Below are 20,255 nucleotides of genomic sequence, written 5' to 3'. Positions count from 1 at the left end.
AGAAGTACGCTGAATGAAAAAAGCCAATCCCCAAGGGTTACATACCATACTGTATGATTCTACCTAGGTAACTCTTGAAATGACAAAGTTATAGAAATAGAGAGCAGGTGAGTGGTTGTCAGGAATTAAGGAAGTAGTAGGAGTTTGAGGGAAGTGGCCGTGACTGTGACAGGGCACAGTGAAAGTTCCTTGGGGTCATAGAAATGTTCTGTACCTTGACTGTATCAATACCGATGCTGGGGTTGTAATACTGTACTATTTTATTTATTTATTTGACAGAGAGAGAGAGAGTACAGGCAGGGAGAGCAGCAGGCAGAGGGAGAGGGAGAGGGAGAAGCAGGCTCCCTGTTGAGCAGAGAGCCCAACATGGGGCTCGATCCCAGTACCCTGGGATTACGACCTGAGCCGAAGGCAGACGTTTAACGTACTGAGCCACCCGGGTGCCCCTAGTTTTGCAAGATTTTATCACTGGGAGAAACTGACAAAAGGCTTTTGCTGGGGGGAGGGGGGAGGGGGATGTGGATCTTTCTGTATTATTTCTTAAGGTCTACAATTATCTCAAAATTAAAAGTTTAAATCTTAAAAAGAGACAATTTAAATATCTGAGGGTACACTCAACTAACATTCAACATAAATTATAATACTATAATCTTGAAATTACATTCAATGCGATAGTGTTAGCCATTATCCGTGATAATTCAGAAGACTACTCAGCAATACACACTATTAATGGTGACACCATGATATTAAATGAGAAGAGCATGACACAAAGTTGTATATACAGTGTGATTGTAAGGATATATAATGTACCATATTTTCAGAGGAAAATCTGGAAGAGAATACATGAAAGTATTAAGAAAATTATATGAAACTTTTAAAATAAAATGTAAATATAAAGAGGAAGGTAGAGAATTCATTCCATGTCTCTGTTCCCATTCCCACCTCTAGTTATAACCTCTCTGGCAGAAACTGCTCTTTGTCTCCTTAATAATTATTCTTCCTTTCCTCTACCGCAATCAGAATTTAACTGAGCATATGGTTGCCCATCTGGACACTACAGTTTCCAATTTCCCTGCAACTAACACACGCTCACATGACTGAGTTCTAGCAATGGATTAGAGTGAAAGACACATGTGCAAATGCTATCTTATGCCCTTAAAAGGAAAGAAACACACCTCCCTCTTTCACGTGTGGATATGGTGATGAGCCATATCCAATCACGGGGATGAGGGCAACACTTCAGGCTTGACTCTGCTGCCAGATTCAGAGGACAAAATCCATCCTGGACTGCACTGGTGAACTTCCACATTCCATAGCATCCTTTTGGTATTAATACAGACACAGTAACTCATCACAGACTTAGAAGACTTACTGCCAAGGACAGGGAAAGAAGCGTTATTATAATTAGAATTATTGGTCTCAATTGCCTATAGGAGTTTATACATATGACCTCATGGTGGGTGGAGTATCCTTTCTCGGTTGGGCTTGGCCATGTGACTGGTCACTAGGATATTAGGTAGATCTGATATGAAGAGAGACTTGAAATATGTTTGCACAGTTGTGCTTGCTCTCTTGCATTTCTGCCACCTGGGGTATCCTGCTGGTCTTGGAGGAATGAATAACACACATGCGTAGACTTGAACCTGACCCCGGGGGCTGGAGCCAAGCCAGCTGAGCCTGGCCTGGATCAATCAAACCCTAGCTCACTTGCAAACAAAGAGAGAAATAAACACTTGTTGCTGTATACCACTGAGTTGTTTGTGATTGTTATGCAGCATAGCTGACCGACACAAGGTAGGAAAGAGATTCTAGGGCAGCTCCAATGTGTGTCATTTAGGCAGTGAAGTTTCCCCCAAGAGGTGGTGATTTGCACTCTGCAATTCAAGAAAGGGGTACACCCACAGAGAGGACTCTTGAGAAAAATGGAGCAAGGTTAGAAATGAGAGGACACATGCACTAGGAACATCTCTCCAAGAAAAGTTCAACTTCCTTGGTGTTTTCCCCTGCGACTACAGAAAAAAATATTAATCAGAAGACAGTTTAACTTTTTCTTCTTATCCTACCTTTCTCTTTTTTTTTAAATTGTAGTAAAATGTACATAACACAAAATTTAGGGCTTTAAACACGTTTAAGTGTACAATACAGTGGCATTAAGTACGTTGACAATGTTGTACAACCATCGCCACTATTTCCAGAACTTCCTCAACATTGCGCCAGAAACTCTGTACCCTTAGCAATAACTACCCATTTCCCTCCTTCCGCAGCCTCTGATGACTTCCAGTCTACTCTCTGACTCTACAAATTTGCCTATTGTAGGTATTTCATGTAAATGGAATCGTATGGTATTTGCTCTATGTCTGGCTTACTTCACTTAGTATGTTTTCAAGATTCATCCAGGTTGTAGCATCTATCAGAATTTCATGCCTTTGTCAGTCTGAATAATATTTCATTGTGTGTACACACCACGTCTTGTTCTTCTATTCATCTGTTGATGGACACTCACGTAGCTTCTACTTCTTGGCTATTGTAAATAATGCCGCTATGAACATGGGTGTGCAAATATCTGAGTCCCTTCTTTCAATTCTTGTGGGTGTATATCCAGAGACAGAACTGCTGAATCATATGGTAATTCTATGTTTACTTTTTTAGGAACCACCAAATGGTTTTCCACAGCCTCTGCATCCTTTTTACATTCCCACTAGCAATGCACAGGGGTTCCGTTATCTCCACATCTTCATCAACCCCTGCTATTTTTATTTTACTTTATGTTTTTTGAAAATTTTATTTATTTATTTATTTGAGAGAGAGATGAGGAGGAGCAGAGGGGGAGGAAGACGGAAGGGAAAGAATCTGAAGCCTACTTCACACTGAGTGCGGAGCCCAACACTGGGCTCGATCTCATGACCCTGAGATCATGACCTGAGCCTAAATCAAGAGTCAGAGGCTTGGCCAACTAAGCCACCCAGGCACCCCTATTTTCTTTGTATTTTTTAAAAGTAGGCTCTACACCAAACATGGGGCTCAAACTCAGGACCCTGAAATCAAGAGTCGCACGTTCTACCAACTGAGCCATCCAGGAGCCCCTGTTTCTGTATTTTGTTTTAATAACAGCCATCCTGATGGGTATGAAGTGGCTCGTTCCACATTTCTTTCACCCTTGATCTTTCCATAAAATGTAATTTTGTGTTGTGGTGGCATGCTGGCAGCAGCATCCTGCTGAAAGGACTGAGCCCACGGCTCCAGATGGTGACCAGTAGTTAAGAAAAGGGGCCCTTTGGGTTGCTGGGAGGGGCTGGGAGGAGTGTGTTTGATGGAGCAACCACCCGGAAGAGACATTGGAGGGAGAATAAATGGGAAACGAGCCCCCTTCTTATCTAAATTAACCTAGAGAAGGGAAGGAGAGGCTGCATGTATATTTCTATGTATATTTCTAAATAATTATTAAATATAATTTTACTTAAAATTCACAGGAGAGGGGAGCCTGGGTGTCTCAGTCGGTTAAGTGTCTGACTCTTCGTTTTGGCTCAGGTCATGATCTCAGGATCATGAGATCGAGTTCAAAGTTGGGCTCCGCACTCTTCACAGAGTCTGCTTGGTATTCTCTCTTCCTCTTCCTCTACCCTTCCCCGCTGTGCTTTCTCTGTCCCTCTCTAAAATAAATAAATAAAATCTTTATAAATAAATAAGTAAATGAATAAATGAGTAAATAAATAAATAAAATTCACAGAAGAAACAGACAAATGAAGATGAAAGGACTGCTAACATTGTCCTCAAAACAAGAGCTATTAGTCCTTAAAGATATCTTCAAACAGTTAAAAAATTGGAATCTGTGTATATGTGTTTTTTTTATCTTTTACTTGTACTAGTGCCAAGGAGTTTGTCATGAAAAATAGCAGTTTCCTTCCCTAACCTTTACCTACTTTCCAGAGGCAACCATTTCAACTCTTTTTAACTGTTCATTTTTGTTTTTAATCTCCATATTGTTTTTAAGATTTTTAAAAAGATTTTATTTATTTGGCAGAGAGAGAGACAGCCAGAGTGAGAGGGAACACAAGCAGGGGGAGTGGGAGAAGAAGAAGCAGGCTCACGGTGGAGGAGCCTGATGCGGGTCTCCATCCCAGAACGCCGGGATCACGCCCTGAGCCAAAGGCAGACACTCAACGACTGAGCCACCCAGGCGCCCCGTTCTTAAGATTTTTTAAAAGTAATCTCTACACCCGACATGGGGTTCAAACTCATGACCCTGAGATCAAGAGTCTCATGCTTCTCTGACTGAGCCAGCCCGGCACCCCTCCAGATTTTAAGATTATATTCTTATACTGCTATTTCTTGGTTTATTAATCTGAGACTCTATTTAAAACTCTCTGTTATGGAAGACAAAGATTTAGATGTTTTTAAATCTCCCTACATATGCTTCTGTCCCCCATATATTACATATACTTATCTTGATTTAATTTTCAGTTAAATGAATGGTCTCTACTTATAATGCCTTGTTTTGACTATGAAGTATATTGTTCACCGCTAAGTCTAGCCATGTAAAATGATTATGTCTCTTCTTGTACATTTTGTTTTTCCTGAGGTCAATAATTACTTTGTTTTTTTCATTTGATTAGTGTTCTATGTACCTATGGCTAATTTTTCCAAGTGCTCCAACAGCTCCGAGAGACATCTATCAACGGTTGTATTTGTTTTACCTCCGGAGACCTATCTGCTGGTCCTCGTTCCTCTTGCTCCAATCTGGGTCAGGTGCCTGGCTGTGGCTTGGGGTACCCTCTCCCCAAGTCTTCTGACTAGACTTCACTTTCATAGATTCCACGTCTTTTTCCTTGCTTCACCTCCTTGTTTTGCAGAAGCACATTCTCTAGTCACTTCCTATGAAAGCATATGTAGGAGATAAACTTTGTAATCTCTGCAGGAATGAAAAGCTTTTATTAATTTGATAATTAATCAAATTTGGGCAGAGAATTCTGGGTTGAAAAGAAATTTCCTTCCAGAATTTGAAGGCATTTCTCCTTCTCTCTTCCAGTATCGATAAGAAATCCAATTGTGCTTCCAAACCTTTTGCATGTGACTTCTGTTTTCTCCGTAGAAATACTCAGGATTTTTCTTGTTTTTAATTGCTTCTAAATTCCTTGTGGAAATGCTTCTTTTTTTATTCATTGATTAGATACTCAGGGGACATTTCTATCTGAAGATTTGTGTTCTTCATGTCTGGGAATTTTTAAAATGTTAGTTGATTTATTTTACTATTTCCTCCCTTCATCTTCTCTATTCTGTCTTCCTAGAATCTATATTATTTGAATAATGGACAATCCGGATGGACCCGGGTTGTAAGATATTGGGTCTTACTTCTCAGTTCCTAATACAAGAGCTTCTAAGACCCTGGGGATCTCCAAAATGATGAGTGACTTTGTATATGCTGCTAAGGGGACTGGCGGGTGGGGGCCTCTGGAGATCTGCAGTATGGGGGCTGGTCACCAGAAAGACCAACCGTGTGGTGAGAGATTGGAACTTCCAGCTGCCCTGCTGACCACCGCAGAGAGGGCAGAGATTGAGTAAGTCACCAATGGTCAGTGATCTCGTCCATCATGCCTGTGTAATGAAACCTACATAAATACCCTACACGAGAGGGTTTGGAGAGTGTCCATACTCCCCCTTCCGCACCCTCTGCATTTCTTCCACTTGGCTGTCCCTGAGTTGTATCCTTTATAATTAATTAGTAATGGCAAGTAAAGTACTTTCCTGAGTTCTCTGAGCCCTTCTAGCAAATTACCTGATCAAAGGAGGAGGTCATGGGAACCCCCGATGTACAGCTGATCAGCCAGAAGTACGGGTGGCCCGGGCTCCTGACTGGCGTCTAAAGTAGGAGCAGTCTGACTGTGTCCTTAACCCACAGGGTCTGTACTGATTCCAGGTGGTTAGAGTCAGAACTGAATTGAAATTGATTTTTTTAAAAGATTTTATTTATTTATTTGAGAGACAGCACATGAGCCAGGGGAGGTGCAGAGGGAGAGGGAGAAGCAGATTCCCCACTGAACAGGGAGCCCAACGCAGGGCTCGATCCCAACCCCGGGACTCGATCCCAGGACCCTGGAATCATGACCTGGGCCGACGGCAGATGCTTAACCGACTGAGCCATCCAGGCGCCCCAGAACTGAACTGAACTTTAGAACACCCAGCTAGTGTCTGGAGAGTTGGAAAACTGGTTGTCAATGTGAGAGAAACAAAACAAACAAACATATATTTAGCACCGTAAGTGAATTATTCTGAGCAGAAAATACCAAAATAGTTGCTACCAAGAATGAGATGCTGCTTGGTAGTAAAAACGGCCCCTCGGACCAAAGTATACTTAAAAATATGTATTCCTCATAAATTCACTAAGGGATTGTAAGAAAAAAGAATTTTACTCAATAGTACTTTTCTTTATTATTTTAATTAATAAACAAAAACACACATTACATGACTTTCTTCTTCAGTTTCAGATTTTGAGTCCAGGCCATCTTTACTTTTGGAGTTTTAAAAATATTGCTGCAATCATGTCAAACTTTAAAAAGAACACTTGCACGGTGAAGTTTTTCATATAACTGCTGTCTTTTGCTGGAATTTTAAATTAACTTTCTTTTTTCTTGTTCATCACAAAATTCCTAGGCAATTACCTAGCGTAGCTGCACTCCACGGTTCTGAGTAGAGTAGCTCTGCAAGGAGCCTCTCTGGAACTGACTTCGAGGAGTCCTTTGACTTTCTGGGCAAATCCTCTGTTTCAGAGCCGTGCAATTGATCTGCCCATTGCCATCCTGGGTAAATTCCACTTTTTTGTGTCCTTTATTTTATTTTATTTTATTTTATTTTATTTTATTTTATTTCTTTAAAGTAGGCTCCATTCCCAATGTAGGTCTTGAACTCATATAAACCTAAGATCAAGAGTCACATGCTCTATGGACTGAGCCAGCCAGGTACCCCTGTATCCCATATTTTAGACTCAGTTTTGGCTTTAGGGGGCATAACCTATAGTAATTTTTTTTTTTAAGGAAAGGCACTTAAGTTGTAAACTTTCTAAGACTATGTACCTAGTAGTGTCTCTGTACAAGTATCACTCTTGATACTTCAGCACTGACCTTGGTCCCCAGTCATGGCTGGCCCACTACAGTGTACAAGTTCATATCTGTTGCTTCATGATTGTGCGATTAGCTTCCACTGTCCTTTTCTTTCTCAGACGGTAGGCATATTTTGAGGTGTCTACTCAAACTATTAGCCAACAACTCCTCTTTGAGAAGACCCCTTCACAATGAGGTGTGCTGTGAGGTCCCATCTCAATAATCAGACGTTTGGAGAAAACCTAACCCAGTTTGGAACAATGGGCTTTCTTCTCTTGGATACTTAGCCTTGTAAGGAGGAGTAAGGTCAATCTCTCCCATTCCTAAAGCATGTACTGTGGGACAGCTATGGGGCAGCCATATTCTATCCTGCAGAAAGCAACAGAAAACTTCAGTCTGCAGAGAGAGAGAATAATTAAGCAAAATAAGAGAAGAAAGATGTCAAGAGAGAGTTCTGCTAGTTAAACTTGGGACTCTTGAATCTGAAAAGGTAAAATCTGGGAGGATATAAAGTCAAAATCTATTGAATTCTGAAGAAGGTGAAGACACTCAACATCACTCTGCCAATCACACTTTATGATACAATTACTGGCCTGCCCACTTAGACTGGAAGGAAATTTTTTCAAGGGGGAAATAAAAGGAGATGTGATACTAGCTAGTTTATACAGTGAGAACTAAGAAGAGGAAACATATTATCAAACAACCAGCTCAAAATGCAAAACTTCACCAAATATTTATTGAACACCTACTCTATGCCAAGCAATTGATTCATCACTAGGGACACGAAGGTGAATGGGACTTAGTTCCTGCTCCAATAGGAGGCAAGCCTGTCTATTGAAAATGGAAAGGGGGTTGGTAAGGTCAGGATCATAGACAACAAGGAGAGCCCACGGCTGAGGGACCGATGTGGGAGAGCCCACGGCTGAGGGACCGATGTGGGACATATGGAGATTCTGGAGAAGGCAGGAAAACTTAGGAACACAGGCAGCATGGTGGGCTGGGACTTCAGGACATGGCCAAGCAGGGATGTCCCTTCCCCGAATGCCCCTTGGAATCTGCCGCACACAGAATGTTGAGGCTGGCTGGGCCCCAGGATATTATTATTTTCTGGAGTCCACAGGAACACTGAGTAGCCCTCTGTTTGTAATGTAAGCAAGTAGATAGGATCTGAGTGTTGTGGGTTTTACCTTGGGCTGCAGGTTGTCCCAACGCCTGAGTGAAGGTCAGTGGTGAGAAACCTCAGCTTGCTAAAGGCGGGGAAGCGAGGAACAAGTCAGGGGACATTGGAGGGTGGTGGTGGAGCTCCAACCCTGGTTATGAAGTCTGGGCTTTCAAAGATGGGTGCCAGGAAGAGAGCTACACCCTCCCTCCTCCCTGGGCATAGAGGAAGCCAGAGGGCGGGGATAGTGGGGACAGGGTGGAGAGGTGGGCTCCATGGGAGTGCAGAAAGATGATGCCAAAGCTAAGAGAAGGACCCCCCCCCTAAAGAATTTGGGAAGTGTACCTCCTAGTTGATTGATTTTGTGACCCTGCGCTCATCTCTGGCCTCCTTAATAAAGTGCTGTGTGTAATTCAGTATTTGTTTTATGTTTTAGAAAGCGATTAGATTAAACTGAAATTAATGTCACTTTGAGGCTTGGGAGAGAATTTTGTGACAGCCCCTTGGGCACCAGAAACCAGCGCAGCCTCTTTCTGGGAGCAGGCGTGTGCTGGATTTACTGGTTAAGAATCCGGGTCTGGGTCCTCACACCATGTCTGGGTGGATGGCCTTGACTGATGGCTTCACCTCTCTCTGAGCCTCTGCTTCTCCCTCCGCACAATGAGGGTTACGAGAATCAAGTCGGATATGCGGCAAGGACTTGGCAGAGTATCAGGTGCGAGGTGAGCCTCGATAAAGGAAGACTTTATCGCCATCATCATCATTTACATTCATTTTAGAGATAGTAACAACTTTAAAAGAAATCCACAAATACTTCCCGGGAAAATGAGAAGGTGATTTTCAGGGATATAAAAAATCCCGGGGGCACCTGGGTGGCTCAGTTGGTGAAGCGTCTGCCTTCGGCTCAGGTCATGATCCCGGGGTCCTGGGATCGAGTCCCATGTAGGGCTCCCTGCTCAGCGGGGAGCCTGCTTCTCCCTCTCCCTCTGCCTGCTGTTCCCCCTGCTTGTGCTCTCTCTCTCCCTCTGTCAAATAAATAAATAAATAAATAAATAAATAAATAAATAAAGTCTTTAAAAAACAAATCCCAGAGAGCTTCCTCTGAAGAGTTGTCAATAACCAGCTCCTTGGATGACCCTTGCGGTCTCCCTGAAATTCTGCCTGCCCGGTTGCCACCGAGCTTGTCAGTCCCTGGTGGAAGTAGCACCATGTGCCAGACCCCCAAGCCGGGACCTTTTCTGTTTCTGAGCCATCCATTGAGAGGGGCCGGAGAGAGGAGGGAGGGCAGGAGGGAGGCTGGAGAAGATCAAGCCCGTTGTCGGCACAAGTCATTTTGTCTGCAAGTGGGTGTTTATCGGGTACCTTGGCTCCGATTCCCTGTCACCAAACCCACTGTCCTGAATCCAACATTCAATAAACCCTTATTGTTAGTTCTGCTCATGCATTTCCCCTAAAACAGGACAAACTTTAAGGCACTGGTTCTCGACCAGGGGGAGTTCTGCCCTCCCCGCCTCCTAGAGGACATTGGGCAATGTCTGGAGACATTTTTCTGTGGGTGCAACATGGAGAGGTGCTCCTGGCTTCTAGTGGGTAAAGCCCAGGGATGGTGCTAGATGGTCCGCAAGGCACAGGACAGTCCCCCATGACAAAGAATCCTGTGACTCCCCTTTCTCCCCCATGTTCCCATTATTCCTACCCCATGGCTTCCTCCACACTGAGGGAGGGCCTAGCTCCCTTCCTAGCACTCCTTGCTGAAAGCCCAGATTTAATATCCGGGTTACAGTGTCAGAGTTAAGAAACCCCACTTGAAGGAAAAGGCAGCCCTCTCCACCCCATTTAACTCACTAAGGTTATCGAGGTTGCCAGACGCTACAGATTAAAAGGCCCTGCCTTGAGTCACTGTTACGCATTGGCTTGATGCGGTTATGTACAATTTTGTAAGCAAGGATCGCCTTCGAGATGTCATTGTTTATGACTTGTTGCTACATGAAAGTGCCACAGCTTATGACACTCCCTTTGGCTGTCATCACTTCATTCATTCACTCATTCACTCAACCAACACACACTCATTGAGCTCCATCTTACACTGTGACAGGCTCTAGGGATAGAAGATGAATAAGACAACATTTCAAAGTGTGTGTATTGGGGAGGAGGAAGAGGACAGACATGCTAGTGAAAGATCTCAATATCGCTCCAGGTAAAAGTCCTCATGAGATTCAAGGGGGTAGGATAGCAAAAGGAGGTGTGGTCCGTGTTTCCCATGGAGGTCTCAGAAAACTGGCCCCTTCAGCCATCATCACTTTCTGGTTTCCGTTTGCAAGGGACCCTCCTGACACTTCCCTGTATGGAAAGGCAAGGGGGGAGGGTGCGTAGCAGTAATAAGCAATTTGGCCTAATGATGCCTTATTAGGAAGATGCCTATGATCTCACTCAATGGGGAAATGAATATAAAAAATTGTTTGAATGCCCTTAAATTCCCAAATCAAATGTCCGACCACTCAGAGTCAAAGAAACAGAAGGTAAGCAGTGTTTCAAAGGCTGGGAAACACTCCAACCAAAGGAGGTCAGTTCCATTCTTATTTATTAAAGGAGTTCTTGCCAAGAAGTATGAGACCTCAGGTCTGGATAAGCCCATAAAACACCCAGAGGACCAAGACTTATACACAGGAAACCATCTTGTGGTAAAACAAGGCGGGACATGAGCATAGGAAAATGACACGTAAAGACAAAGGACATAAGGGAGAGTGCCCTGGGTGGCTGGGATCGAGAGATCTGGGTGCTAGTCCCAGCTCCACCACTAAGTTGTTGATTTGGGGCAGGTCCCTTTTCTCTGTGGGTCTCAGTTTTCTCATCTGTAAAATAAGGAAATTGGCTCAGAGCATCATGAAGCAGCTTTCCAAGGCACGCTGAAGGCTCCAACCAAGTGAAAGCTCTCATTCCCCCCCCATGCTTATTCTTGACATAACCTGGGGGTCCCCTGGAGACTAAAAATGTAGGTTGAACCTCAGTCCTGAAGCCCAGCCACCTGTTGATTTCTTCTGACAACCTCAGGGTTACTGCAAATCCCTAGGAAGGAGGTGGGGAAGGGGGTAAGGAAGAAGATATTGCCCCTCCCATCCCTGGGCACCAAATAACAACATAGCTAGAGGCTTTGAATTGTCTCCGGTGTCCTGGGTGGCATTTCCCCAAACTGGGAGTTCAGATTAGTGAATGGGTACTATTGCTCTAGCACCTTCCAATCCCCAGCACTGCCACTGGAGAGAAGAGACTCCAGGGTTATAAGAGAGCTGGGCACGAGAGTCCCAAATTCCACTTTTCCAAACTACTGCTGCTGGAATGTCACGGAGCTGCTGCATGGGGAGCTCCTAAGGGTCAACATTCCCATCAGCTCTGGGATTGAAGGTTTTTCTTATAATCAAACAGGAGAGGATTACAGGAAGGCAAGGTCATTGGACACCAGGAAGGACTCACCCAGGACAGAGACTGGAGACTCAGAATTGGGTCCCCGAGCACTTTTCCTGGGGAGTTTCTTGGGACAGAGGATTGAGGGCCAGTTTGGAATGCTGGTGGGAAGAAGTGGTTCTGGAATCATTCCCCACCCTACTACCCCCTCCCCATTCCTTCCATCCTGGCTGTCTGGGTGCAGCCACTCATTCACACATCCCAGGGGGAGAGGCCCTGGATTCCAAGGAGTTCCTGTGGGAAAGGAAAACAAGCCACCCACTCTGCCTTTCTCCTCTTCTTCTCCCTGCACTGGGTTTTCATAGGCCAGCTCCTCCCAGCACCCCCCCAGACATGCAGACTTTAGGGTGCCAAATCCCAAAGGAGAGGGAGGGAAGGGTCCCGCCACAGACAGACCCGGGAGCTCCAGCTAGAGCTTTCTGAGGTTTCCCCTTCTACAGCCAGTGTGTGTGTGTGTGTGTGTGTGTGTGTGTGTGTGTGTGTGTGAAAATGTCAAGGCTTTGGGTCCGACGGATGTGGGTTCCTATCAACTTTTCCTTAGGCAAGATTTTTGGCCTCTTAGAGTCTCTGTGTCCTCGTCCATAAAGAGAGGGTGACAATATCAACCTGGAAAGCCTCGTGAGGTTTCAACGAAATAATGGAGGCAGAATGCCCAGGGCTCAATAGGCACTGCCAGGGGCGCCTCCAGAGTTTCCGTCGAGGCACAGCCTGGAGGGAGGGGTGGCGAGGCGGGCAGAGGGGGGTTAGCTTAGGGCTGCCTTCGCCCGACGCACTTGCTGTTTTTATTCTGGGGGAGGAGGCTATCTGGCGAGGAGCTGATAGAAATGATCCTTGGGGGGAACGGGGTGTAAGAAGTCGCCCTCCTCCGCGGAAGATCTGGGGACCCCTCCACGCCCACCTCGCGTGGGGCCCGCGGAGGGGAGCGGTACTCACCGTGTGCGCTGCGCAGGCGAGCAGCAGCAGCAGCGACGGCGGCGGCGGCCACAGCAGCAAGCGGGGACGCATGGTGCCCGGCGCGCTCCCCGGGGGGCGCCTCGACGGCCGCCCACCTGTGCGCAACCCCCGGCCCGGGAGCTCAGCGCCGTCCGCGGGGGCCCGCGCCCCGGCCGGCCGCCGCGTCCCGAAGAGCCATGGCCGGGCCACCCAACCCGCGGCGAGCGGCAGGACTGCTTCTCCTCGGAAGAGGTGGCCGCGCGTTAAGCCGCCCAGCCCATTGATAAGGACGCGGCGCTGCCGGCGCTCCTCCACCCAGCCCCGACTGGCAGGGGGCCGGCGTGCCGGCTGGCAGGGGAGGAGGCGGAGGGAGGGCGCGGGGGGCCGCAGCCGGCTCCCGCAGGCTCAGCCCGGGGGCGGAGGAGACCGGGCGAGGGCACGCTGCCTGAGCCTTCGACGCTGCAACGCCCCCCGAGTCCGGAAAGAGCGCGCGCTTAAGTTCTGGGGCGGCCCTGCCGCAACCTGGCTGCCCGCGCGGATGGCTGGCCTATGACCCCTTCTGGAGTCTCGCATCTACTGATAACCACGTTCGGGTGAAAAAAAGGTTGTGCCAGTGTCCTGCGGACATAGCGGGTGCTCTGTAAATGCCTATGGCATCTATTGGGTGGGTCAGCTACTTGGCGCTGCGTTTCTGATTTTCATTTTGTGTTTCTTCATTATTGAAGTCATAAGCGCTCCTTCTAGAAAATTTCATTCCCATGGGCACCATCACACGAGGAAGTCTGGATGCTCGGGTGAGCCCCGGGTGGATGGTGTGGTACACCCAGGCATTTTGGGGGCTGCGCTGAAGACGAACCCCTGGAGGCTTTGTACTCCTGGTGTCCCTGAGAAGCTATTTAAGCATCAGGCGGGTCCCCCCAGTAGCCTGCTCCACCTGGGTTTGAGTGCCCAGATGACCCGGAGGCTGGCTTTTAGCCTCTCAGTACAAGGTCCCCTCAAATGGCTCTTACCCAATTTTTTCTTTCTCTGTTTTTGTGCCCACTCCTTTCCTCTTGGCTCTCCCATCTTGAGCTTTCTCCTGGCACTTTAAATACACACCAGCTCCTTGAATTCCCCCCCCCCAAGCCCCTTGGTGATATTATGCCCATTTGACAGAGAAAGGGCATGAGGGTGCAGGAGGATCAATGATGTTGCTGGGTCCCCCTGACTCAGAAGGTCCGATGGGAAAGCCTGGCTAACATTGATACCCTGATTCTCTGTGACTGACCTCTGGTCAGATGCCTAATCTGCCCCCCCCCCTTTAAGCTAACCTGCCATTTAAAGCAACATATTGTAGCCCTTAGCAGCCCTCCTTACCTGAAGAGGCTATTGATAAGGCAAGGTTGGTAGATCACAGCAAAAATAAAAAGGAAAAAAATGCTTTCAGCTCTCAGGTCTACGGTCAATGCCACGGATATATCAGCATAAAGTATATATGAACATGATCTCATTTGTAAGAACTTTTGCTACGGAAATACTCACCCAAAGACTCCATGAAATATGTGCAAGGATGTTTGTGGAAGCACTAGTACCGTAGCGGAGAACAGGAGATAATGCGTGTGGAAGAGGAACACTCAGCCCCACCCTTGATGCTTCCTTCCTCCCTGAGTGCAGCCATCAGTATAATCCTCCTGACCTTTCTCTACCCCTCATTCAACCCCCCCCAACACACACACACACACACACACACACACACACAAATGCAGAGGTGGGGAGAGCTCTATGTGATTCACGCATTTGGGGTAAGGACTGACATGAGGTTCTGCACCCCCCCCCTTCCTTTGACAGCTCCCCCACCTGCAGAGAGCCTGTTAGGTGTATTGCCCTTGCCAGGCTGTCACTGCAGCTCAACGCTCTGCCTGTGTTCATCCAGTATCACCAGTGACGGGGTGGTCTAAGTAATTCTGCAGTTCAGTTTTAGAAAACCCGCTTGCCCACAGGTATAGACGCATTCTCCAAGATGACCTTTATTGCTCATGAAAGTGATATTTGAGCTCATCTGTCTTAATCTTATTTCTTAAATGGTTCAAGATTCAGGCTGCAAAGAATGTTGCTTCCTGGGCCCCTTAAACCCCAACGCTCTAAATATACATCAGAAAGTACATGCCGTAAGGACTTGCCATTTTTATTGTATAGACTTCCGTGTTGCTCGAATATATTTTTAAAATATTTTATTTATTTATTTGACAGAGAAAGAGAGAGAGATCACAGCTAGGCAGAGGGGCAGGCAGAGGGAGAGGGAGAAGCAGGCTCCCGATGTGGGGCTCAATCCCAGGACCCTGGGATCATGACGTGAGCCAAAGGCAGACGCTTCACCGACTGAGCCACCCAGGCGCCCCTGCTTGAATATTTTCTTTTTTTAAAGATTTTATTTATTTATTTGACAGAGAGAGAGGCAGCGAGAGAGGGAACACAAGCAGGGGGGAGTGGGAGAGGAAGAAGCAGGCTTCCCGCTGAGCAGGGAACCCGATGCGGGGCTCGATCCCAGGACTCTGGGACTATGGCCCGACCTGAAGGCAGACGCTTAACGACTGAGCCACCCAGGTGCCCCTCGAATATTTTCTGTAACCACTGTGTCTATTGCTTTTCTGATGGGAAGAAATTTCAAGAAAACAACACAAAAACGGAATCTGTGCTGATACCAGAGTCTCATGGTCTCCGGTAAAATAGCAGAACCACATTTGTTCTGGACAATTTAATAAATTTCTGGCCTGTGGCAAGCCATTCTTCCTTAAATGGGAGGCTCTGCTTCTCTGAGCGTTGAGAAAAGGGTCCGAAGTGCTCCATGAGAAGCCCATTTACAAGCCATGGATGCAGTTAGTGGCTTTATAAAACCTGTTTGAGAAAACAATTTCATGATGGGGTGGGAGGGCAGAGGTAGGGAATTAACAATGCATTTAATACCTGCCGTGTGCTAGAGAACCTTTTAGGCATTTGTGTGTTACCATAGCCAATGGGAGGAGGACCACTGGCAGGAGAGGGAGAACCCGCCGAGCGGATGGTTTCACTGAAGAGTGTTTAATGAAAGGACCACTGAGGTGCAGGGGTGTGGGCAAGGTTAAGGGAACCAACAAGGAACAGTGAGGTGCCAGGGACTAGCAACGGTGGGCCTAAAAAGGATGGCAAAGACTCTCTCCTTGACGAAACTTGAGCTCAACTCCTCTGAGCCCTCTTCTGTCTAGGCCTGGACCTTGACCCCTCTGTCTCTGGCCTGCCCAGGCCAGTCTCAGCAAGAGTCCCACCGTCTTCAGCTTAGTGAGAATCCCTCCAGCTCTTTTTTTCCCCCTCCAACTCTGGATAGCTGACCATCCTTGATATCTGATCAAGTTCCTCATCCCCCACCTCTGATGTCTCTATCCTGGCCTGCCTTCAAGCTAAGTCTTGCAAGCAAGAATCCCCCACCTTTGATGTCTTCTCTTAGTGATCTTCCATCCACTGCCCCCCTCACCCTGCTCCTTGGCCATAAATCCCCACCTGTCCTTGTTGTGTTCCAAGATGAGCTGGCTCTCTCTCCCCTGTTGCAATAACCGTATAGTAACAGCCTTGAATAAAGTCTTCCGTACCATTTTAACAAGTGTCAGGATAATGTTTTCTTTAACAAGGGGCAAGGAGAGACAGCAGTGTTCCAGAAGTTGGTAAGAGCTGTCCTGGAGTCACTTTAGAGGGTGGAAGTCACTGTCAAAGCTATGGCCCTGGCAAGGGGTCAGGTGGTCAGATAAATACCCTGACCTCTCTTCTCCTGTCTGCTGAGCTCCTGGTGGTGTCTTCCACTGGCTGAACACGGCCCAATGCCAGAGACAAGGCAGACAGACAAGAGACACTATCCATACAGCTTACCTGCTGGATGGAGAAGGGAGAAAATGGGTTTGGGAGGGAGGAGGCAAAAGGAGAACAACCCCACTTGGAAATGTTATACCCACTGAACAGATGAAGAAACAGAGATATCATGAGGTTGTAGCTCAAAATCCCACATTTGGGAGGTAGTCTTGCTGGAACCGGAACTCTGGACTTTGGGTCCCCAGCCCTGAATTGTTTCTGTCCCACACGCATCACCCCCAACTCTAGTGATGGAAAACCACAGCAAGTATTTATTATCATTTCACGGTTCTGGGGGTTGACTCTCCTCCTCAGCCAGGCAGTTCTCATTCAAAGTCTCTCCCAGGGGCACCTAGGGGGCTCAGTTGCTAAAGCAGGAAGCAGCCGAGTCTTGATTTCGGCTCAGGTCATGATCTCAGGATCATGGGAATGAGCCCCAGTCCAGCTTCATGCTCAGCGGGGAGTCTTCTTAGAACTCTCTCCCTCTCCCTCTGCCCCTTCCTCCACCCCCTCTCAAATACATAAATAAATCTAAATTAAAAAAAGTCTCTCCCAGGGTTGCAGTCAGACTGTGGCTAGGACCAGAGTGATCCTAAGATGCGCTTGTTCAAATGGCTGGGGCTGGAGCAGCTGGGGCTCCTCAGCTGTCCCCCGCTGTCTCTGTGTGCTTTCTCCACATGGTCGCAGTGACAGGCAGCTCCCATGGTGGCTCACGATCCCAAAGGTGTGCACCCCAAGAAAGAGCAGGTGGAAACTGTATTGTGATTGATGACCCAGCCCTGGAAATGACCCAGGGCTGCTTCTGTTGCTTTGTATTGCCTTATTACCAGTCCATCTATCATAGTCGCTAACTCAGGAAAGGAACTGGTGAGCCCTGACACTCCCACAGCCAACTGGTTGGGGGGTGGGATGGGGGATCCCAAGATGGGCAGACAAACTGAAAGAAGAGCTCCTGGCTGAATTTGCCCACACTGTTGCTCAACAAACTCAGATAAACTCGTGGCAAGAGAGAAGCCAGTAACTCAAGAGACGAGGGTCTGGAAAAGAGAAAGGGAGAAATTTCTTTGGGGCCCCTGCCGCGGCGGGGAGGTGGCGGGCTCGAGCCTCCACAACCGATCTTCCCGGCCCCCACGATGTGTTGTGATTTGTTTGAGCCCAGGAGGAAACGGTCAAGAAAGAATTCTTGAGATGTTTTCAGGGCAAAGGAGGTGGTTTTATTAAAGCACAGGGACCGGACCCGTGGGCAGAAAGAGCTGCTCTGGGATTGTGAGCAGCGATCCATTATGTACTTTTAAGTTGGGAGACAAAGAAAGTTTCCAAAAGGACTTTCATATGTTAAAGAAGACTTTACCGGATCCTGGAGGCCTGGCTCTTGTCAAGCTAAGGTTTTTTCCTCTAGCAAGGCATTAACATTAAGACCGTCTGGAGTTCCTGGGGGAACGTCCTACTCTGCTTGTCTCAAGTATTTGTCAATGGGCTGCAGGTTATAAGGAAATTTAATTTCATCTACAATTATTTTGCCTTTGTTCTCCACATCAAGATGGACATCTAGAGTCTTATAGAGAGAGGTTGGCGGGGGGAGGGGGATATGTGCAGGAGAGCTGGCAGAGAGCAGGTGGTCATGGGTGGGGGTTGATATGTGTTCAGCACACCATCATGGTGGGGAAGGGGATGTGTGGGGTGCGATCTTCTAGGCGTTCCATTGCTGTGAGGGCTTTTCTGCTCTGGTGGTTGGAATATTCCGGTCATTGCAAAATGTCTTGTCAATGCCTCAAGAAAGTTCGATAAGAAATAAGCACAATGGTTTTAAGTTAGAGCTGAGTTAAGGGGTCTTGACCGTTTTTGGTTATAACTGTTGGGGTCTATAGTTGAGCAAGAGGGCTCACTGAAGCCTGCCCAGGTTCAAGGGACGGCAGCATAGACTCAACCTCTTGATGAGAGAATTAACAGATTCTGGAAGACCATATGAAACCTTAAATACCATTATGGCCATTGTGGGGAAATACCATACTACGCACCCTGTAAACTTCATTATAACCCCATGAGTGACGGAGAGGGCTATCTCTCTCTCTCTCTTTTTAAGATTTATTTACAAATTTGGGGGGGGGGGGCAGAGGGAGAGAGAGAATCTCAGGCAGACTCCCTGCTCATTGTGGAGCCCAACGCAGGCCTCGATCCCATGATCCTGAGATCATGACCTGAGCTGAAATCAAGAATCAGACACTTAACCCACTGAACCACCCAAGCGCCCCATCTCTTTGATTTTGATAACTTTCTATCTGGGTCTTGATTCTAATCGTTTTCTCCTGGTACCCCTGCAGGTAGAGTGGGGCATACAAACCCAAGTCATGACCACCCCAAACGCCAGAAGTTCACGTTCTCATGACAGTAGTTTAGAAGTTACACTGAGGATGGAAGACCCTCTATTTGGTTCCAGGGTAACTTGTTCTCCATTGGTTTCATATAGATATTCTCAACACCCCAGGGAGGCAGAATTCTGAAGGGCACCAGAACGTGTGACTCCAAACATGCCACTTCGGCATAAGGATTATCTTGAGCCAAAAGTGGTTGAGAACTAGGAGCCAGAGGAAAAGCTCTCTACCCACCCCACCCCGATGGCCTAATGAAAAAGCATAAATATGCCTTTTTGTAAAGGAAATTTACATGTATAAAGGAAATTTCCATTTGTTAAAAAAAAAGTCTGTACTAGGAAGAGAGTAACTCCCAAGACAACTCCTATCACCTGTGAGACACTTATCCGCATAACAAGACAAACCTTATCTATTCTCTCCTCCCCTTGCCATAACTTGCCTCCCTAGCCCAGAAGCCCCCCAAACCCCCTTTCCATTTGTGTAGCCTAAAATGGTGTATACACGTCAACCATCCGACCACCTCCTTGAGTCTCATTTCCCTGTGGAACTCCAGCGCACCTGCAGGTCATTACCACTGCTTTTGCTCTTGTCAATCTGACTTCTACCAGACGGATTTGCAAGCTTCAGCCATTGAACCCAGGAGGGTGGGGCTAAAAGATTGCTCCTCCCCTACGATACAATCCCCCAAAAGCTAAATTTTAAAAATCCCGGTGCCCAAAGGGAAAGAGATCTTTTCTCCTCTTCCTTCTCTGTTAGAATTTCCTTTAGAAAACTTGTAATTAGAAATCTCCGTTTCTTTGAGACGTATGCAAATCTTTTTAAAAGCGAAATAAGCCTATGGCCAGTTTTGCATCCGGAAATGTTTTTCTTGAAGGTGACGGATCCATCTCCATGAAATGGGGATATCGAGGCATGGCGGTGCCCCAGCTCTCTGTCACTGTGGGAGGTTAGCGCAGACATTTGGCTCCAAGTCATCATTTCCTGCTTGTCAAAAAGATATGAGAAGTTTTATTTTCCCTATGGATAAAGACTCTTAACTTGTGTGTAAGGGATTGCATGTGCCTGGCTCTATAAAAGGGTGAGATTTTTTTTTTAAAGATTTTATTTATTTATTTGACAGAGAGATAGCCAGCAAGAGAGGGAACACAGCAGGGGAGTAGGAGAGGAAGAAGCAGGCTCCCAGGGGAGGAGCTTGACGTGGGACTCGATCCTGGAAGGCCGGGATCACGCCCTGAGCCGCAGGCAGACGGTTAACGACTAAACCACCCAGGCGCCCAAAAAGGATGAGATTTCCATTTGTCTTTGCCTTTCTTTTGCGGCTTGTCAGTGATGTGCCTCTCAGTCTGGTTTAGTGCTTAATAATAAAACTGATTCATTCTT

General features: G+C 46.9%; 1 protein-coding gene across 1 annotated transcript in view; it reads right to left on the bottom strand.

The window, feature by feature from the left end:
- Positions 1-13,145, bottom strand: part of SCTR (secretin receptor) — a 70,145-nt gene extending 57,000 nt beyond the window's left edge. Inside the window, exon 1 of the mRNA XM_026510139.4 lies at positions 12,649-13,145. Within this exon, the coding sequence (XP_026365924.3) occupies positions 12,649-12,720 (72 nt within the window). The 5' untranslated portion in view covers positions 12,721-13,145. The remainder of the gene's footprint in view (positions 1-12,648) is intronic.
- Positions 13,146-20,255: the final 7,110 nt, after the last annotated feature.

Source organism: Ursus arctos, unplaced genomic scaffold, assembly GCF_023065955.2.
Source record: "Ursus arctos isolate Adak ecotype North America unplaced genomic scaffold, UrsArc2.0 scaffold_1, whole genome shotgun sequence".
Lineage (NCBI taxonomy): Eukaryota > Metazoa > Chordata > Mammalia > Carnivora > Ursidae > Ursus > Ursus arctos.
The sequence above is the reverse complement of the archived record's forward strand: the minus strand, read 5'-3'. Positions and strand labels throughout refer to the sequence as shown.